Source organism: Galeopterus variegatus, unplaced genomic scaffold (genome assembly GCF_000696425.1).
Source record: "Galeopterus variegatus unplaced genomic scaffold, G_variegatus-3.0.2 Scaffold99, whole genome shotgun sequence".
NCBI classification, from domain to species: domain Eukaryota; kingdom Metazoa; phylum Chordata; class Mammalia; order Dermoptera; family Cynocephalidae; genus Galeopterus; species Galeopterus variegatus.
Window position 1 is genome coordinate 667,422 of NW_007726210.1, and position 5,594 is coordinate 673,015.

General features: G+C 42.8%; 1 protein-coding gene across 1 annotated transcript in view; it reads right to left on the reverse strand.

Annotated features, from left to right (window-relative positions):
* The window catches only part of CMTM8 (CKLF-like MARVEL transmembrane domain containing 8), a 95,875-nt gene extending 90,287 nt beyond the window's left edge, over positions 1-5,588 (reverse strand). The window contains exon 1 of the mRNA XM_008583683.1: positions 5,391-5,588. Within this exon, the coding sequence (XP_008581905.1) occupies positions 5,391-5,537 (147 nt within the window). The 5' untranslated portion in view covers positions 5,538-5,588. The remainder of the gene's footprint in view (positions 1-5,390) is intronic.
* Between the last annotated feature and the right edge of the window lie 6 nt (positions 5,589-5,594).

Sequence of the window (5,594 nt, forward strand, 5' to 3'; positions counted from 1 at the left end):
AAAAAAAAAAAAAAAAAAAAAAAAAAAAAAAAACATGATGCTAAGTGAAAGAAGCCACACAGATAGGGCCATATAGTGTAGAATTCCATTCATGTGAAATGTTCAGAATAGGCAAATCCATAGACAGAAAGTAGGCTAGTGTACCAAGGGCTGAAGGAAAGGAGGAGGATGGGGTGTGACTGCTAATAGATATGGGCTTCTTCTTGAGGTGATGAAAATGTTCTGAAATTTGATAGTGGTGATAGCTGTACAACTCTGTGAATAACCTAAAAACCCCTGAATTGTGGACTTCAGAAAGGTCAATTTTATATCTGAATTATATCTCAATAAAGCTACTTTTAAAAAACACACATGCCAAAACTTAGAACTCTACATTAAAAAGGATGAATTTTACTGTATACCTTAATAAGCTTAGTTTTAAAGAAGATTCATATACCCTCTTATTAATTCTAAGTACTCATCCTTAGAAAACATTACAGAACATCCAGAAAGATTTAGCTTAAAGGATGTTTGTCACAACATTGTTAAAAGAAGGAAATATACATGAACAGTAGGAGTACAGCTATTAATGGAATACTATGTGGCCACTAAGAATGTCATAAGGAATTAATCATTGATGAGGAAAGGTAATATATCAGGTCACAGCAGAAAACCAGGCACATTCAGATTGGGTAATCTGAGTCAAGTTTAACAAAGGTGTTATTTATAAAGCAGGGTGCGGGAAAACCACAAGCGATAGTGCAGGGCCTGACAAAAGAAAGCAGAGGGAGTGGACAGTTACCAGAGGCAGAGAAAATAGCAGGGGGAAGAGGACTGCCAGACAGCCTGTTCAGGGAAGGACACACGGAAGTCCAGAGAAGGACTCCCTGAGTCTCAGCAGGGAGGAAGTGTGGGGAATGAATACCCAGAACTGTTCTCCTCTCACCCCACAGCCTCCTGCTGGTGCTGCCATTGGATGAAGACAGTGGGACATCAGAGGGCAGGGGAGCCCTAGGGGCAGTCCATGCAGGAGCAAGGTAGAAAGCCAATCTGAGGGACTAATGGAAGATATCCAGCACAGATAGTCATAGCAGCAAACAAAAAGAGTAGTTTGCAAGGAGCTGTTTTGTTTTGTTTTGTTTTGTTTAAATTACGAATAAATATACAACCACTTAAGAAATTTTGGAATAATTTCCTGCAAGGGATAAATAGTGGTTAGCTCAGAGTTCCTCAGCAGTGATGCTACTGGCAACTGGTGAAGCTATTCTTCGTTGTTGTGCACCGTCCCATGCATTTCAGGACACTTAGCATCCCTGGCCCCCATGGCACTGAGCACCGGTAGAAACGCCAGGCATTACAATAACCAAAACAACTTAAAAAGCTTAAACACTTCCAGACATGGGGTGGTACCACACCTCTGAAGAACCACTGTGGGGACTAGAATTTGTTTTTCTTTCCTTTTTCTTACCTGCATTTTTCTAATTTTTCTATAAAGGCTAGATATTGCTGTTGTGAAATGGAAACTACGTTCACTTTTTTTAAAGGAACTCCACAGGGTAGAATAATTTAGATTCCAGCTCTCAATAAACCCATTTGTCCTTCCCCAACTAAGTTTACTCACGACAGAAGGTAAATAAAAGATGACCTAACATGATTACATGGATGCTATAATTAATTTTGAAGTCACCAATAAGAGGAAGGGTGCAATTAACTCAGCTTCTTACAAATCACTTTTATTCTTCAGGTACTTGTAACAGTTATGAGATCACAGCATCCTACAATTCACAGGTCAAGTACAGGATTGCTTCTATCTTGTTATAAAACTTTAAAAGGAAGGAAACTAGCATGATTTAGTTTCAACATGATGTTATACTGGCACAACCTTGAGTGTTTTAGTTGGTATAGCTACTACCACTCACCCCTGTGAGAAAGCCAGAGCAAGCCAATTTTGACACGTGACTTGGGAAAACATTGTGTTTTATTCTCTGTATTATTTCATTTCCCCAGGTTCGAGCAGGAAGTCATCTTAGTAATTCTTTGTCTCAGTATTTTGTTTTTACAAGGCAGAAAGTAGCATTTTTTTGGGGTCAGGTATATCTTCATCTCAGGAATGGGACAGCAATAGTTTGGAACACACATATCCTCCATCCCCAGAAAACTAATCAGTGGTGTCACATTCCATGACATCCAAGAAACCACCTATTATAAGCTGTATCCTGATTCAATATAAAAACATGAACACAAAAGTATCTTAAAGTCAATAAAATATAGGATGTCATTTGAGGTGATCCTTAGCATTCTGGATTTTAAGAGTTCCTCCAATTTAAAAAAGTGTTTTTAGTTTCATAGGCTCATAGTGATGGCAGTTTAAACCAGTAGAACTCAAGGGAAAGATAACATCAGAATTAAGAGGGGGTTTTCAAAAAGTTTATGGAAAAATTTGTGTTATCTTTTAATTCTATTTTTCCACAAACTTTTTGAAGTACCCTCATATGTCACAAAACCCTTCAATTTGTATGCCCTGTGGCCCAACAACTCTACTTTAAGGAATTTTTCCATAAGAAAATCATTGGACAAATGTGGAAAGATAGACAAAGAAGGAAGATTGCTACAGCACTGGATATGTACTAGTAAAACCCAGAAACATGTTAGTCTTAAAATAGAAGACTGAGGAAATCAAGTATGGTTCTTCCTTGTCACAAAAAACTCTAATAATGCGAAAGATCCAGACCCTGAAAAAGTTTATGGCATAGTAAGTGCAAACAGCAGGTCACAAATATGTAAGAAAAATCACAAGAAAATATATGCATAGAGGAAAAAGTGTAAAAGGAGTTTCAGAAAGAACTGAGAAAATGGAAAGAGAAAAATCAAATTTTAAAGAAATCTCCTTAAACTTAAATGAGTTTTCCTTATTTGAGAGAACATACCAGGTCCCCAGTACAATGGAGGAAAACACACTCATATTAAGGCACATCGTTGTGATATTTCAGATTTCTGGGGAAAAAGAAGATTCTACAGGTTTCCAGAAAGGAGGGGAGGGGTTAAAAATTGGAATAAAAAAAAAATCAGAATAACTAGAGGACAATAGAGGAATATTTTCAAAATTCTGAAGAAAAACAATTTCCAGTCTAACATTCTTTACCTAGTCAAACTATTGATAACATGTAAGAGTGGAATTAAGACATTTTGAAAGATGCAAATCTCAATTTCCATTTGCATCCTTTCTTAGGAAAGAGGCTGTGTGTTCCACGGGTGGGAGTAGGAGAAGGACACTGGACATGGCAAGCAGGGGATCCAACCCAGGAGAGAAGTAAAGAGAATCTTCAGGGTGATACACAGGCAGCCAGGCCAGCTGGGAACAGGTCAGAGGCTCCCAGAGGTTGGTCACGAGGATGACCCTAATAGAATACCCGATGTCTCTCAGCTCCCTCGGAGGAGACTTAGACAACTAGGGTTAAATTAGTGACTAAATACCAGGGAAAACAAGAAATTGGGCAGGAAAGGAGAGCACTCAGACTACTCAGTGGCTCAGTTAGACAGTGTTACGGCACCATAGGTCAGCACTGACTGTGGATCTAACCCAAATCAACTGCTGACTACACTGGGAGATGGGAAGGGCACACGTGCAACCGGAAGCGGGGAAGAGGTTCAAACGAGCTAAAGCCTCATCTTTCAGAGTGGGAAGGCAACGGGTAACATCTGTAATGGGGGGAGGAGGGGGAAGTAGCATTATAAACAAGTCACTTAGAGCTCTAAGAGATGAAGATGGTGGAGGGAACATATTTCTCCCATAGGACTGATCCAAAAACATGTGCATTATTGGCGTCAAAAATGAAAACTCAGCTAATGTAGTAATAAGGGTGATTTTGCTTCCACGTTTTTCCATCTTTTTCAAAAAACTTATTAACATCTGAAAGGATACATGCCAACATGTCAACAGTGATTATTTCTAATGATGGAACTGTGGGCCATTTACGTTTCTTCCTTCACTTTTATATTTTTTGAAAAAGTATGGGACATATTGATCATAAATCAGAAAACAAGAGGCATTTTACTTCATGCCTGTAGGGTTGAAGCCCCATCCCTGTCATTTTAGCTTCTGTTTGCTCTGCTGCAGCAGGAGAGTCTGTCAACTCCTTCAGGCACACAGCAAATATCTGCGGAACTCCTAAAAGCCAGGCCCTGCATGGTGATTCTACCACCTTCAGCTTTTTATTAGGTCTCCTGAAGTCCTCAGCATCAGCTGAGAGAACTAGCTGGAAGACCAGCTAAGCCAACACTTCTCAAACTGTATGCCACTGGAATGCCCTGGGAATTGATTCAGTTAGTCTGGGTAGGATCGGAGACTCTAGAGGAGAAAGTAAGCTACTTGATGTCCACGGGTTTTGCTGAAGGCTTCTCAAAAGAACTGTCCAAGTCTTCAGTCATTTCTGTACCATGATGGCTCCCATTTCTAGCTCCACATAATCTAGATTTCAATTACACAAATGGTTAGACAAAAGTCTGTAAGATAACAGCAGAAGGGGCACTGCTTAGATAGCTGGAAGGGATGTCCCTTAGCAGTTAAGAGCAGGACCTGGGAGAAAGGCAGGCCCTGAGTTTGAATCCCAGCTCCATCATCCATAGACCTCAGTTTCTTCAAATGTAAAATGGAGATAATAAATGAAGCCACCCTCACTGGGTAGGGTTGTTGTGTGGATTACACGAGGGCATGAAGACATCTAAAGGGCTTGACAAGACCCTGGCACATGGTGAAGACTCAACAAACAGTGACCACCACTAGCTGTTAGCAGGACTGGCTGGGACCTCCAGCAGATCACTTGAGTTCTCAGCCTCCATGTCCTCCAGTGGAGAGGAAAATGCACATGCCCTGCCTCCTTCCCAGGAATGTTCTGAGCCTAAACCAGGATGTGCATGGCACCAAGCAGGAAACCCTTTAGTCCTCAGAGAGGTTAAGGCCCTCAGATTTTATTCAGTGGATTTTTCTGGATTCATCTCAATTTTATTACCAGGGAGATAGCTGGGAAAAACAGGAAGCCCTCCCTTCTCCCCCTGATCTTAGGAAATCTATGCTTTCAGGGAGGAGGCCATCCACATGGAGATCAGGTGAGAGGCAGCAGGTGTCCCTGACACTCAAACTCTGTGCCCAGGCCACCACCACCCAGAGGACCCAGCAAGCTAGAGTTCTCCCTCAACAGACATCGTGAGCGTCACGACCCTCTCTCCCCAAGAGAGCCCGAGTTGACCGGACTTCGTCTGGAGAGGGGGGTCCCTGAATTGTGCACTCTGGGAAGAAGGTGAGGCTGAGCAAAAAGGGGTCCCGAAGCCCGCTGGAGGATGTGAGCAAGATCCATCGCGCAGGGTTCATCCGCGCCCCCCGCTGCCCCAACCCCGGCCAGATGGGCACTCACGATCTCGGCCACTATGAGGAGCCCGGGTAGGGTGCGGAGGAACTCCCGGTCGTAGGCGAAGCTGCTGCTGCTGGTGGAGAAGTTCTCGGCGAACGAGCTGGCGGTGGTGGTGACGGTGTGCGAACGGACGCGCTGCGGCTCCTCCATCGTCGCGCCCCAGCAGGGCTGGCGCGTCCGGGCGGACTCCCAGCGCGTCCGGGGCTG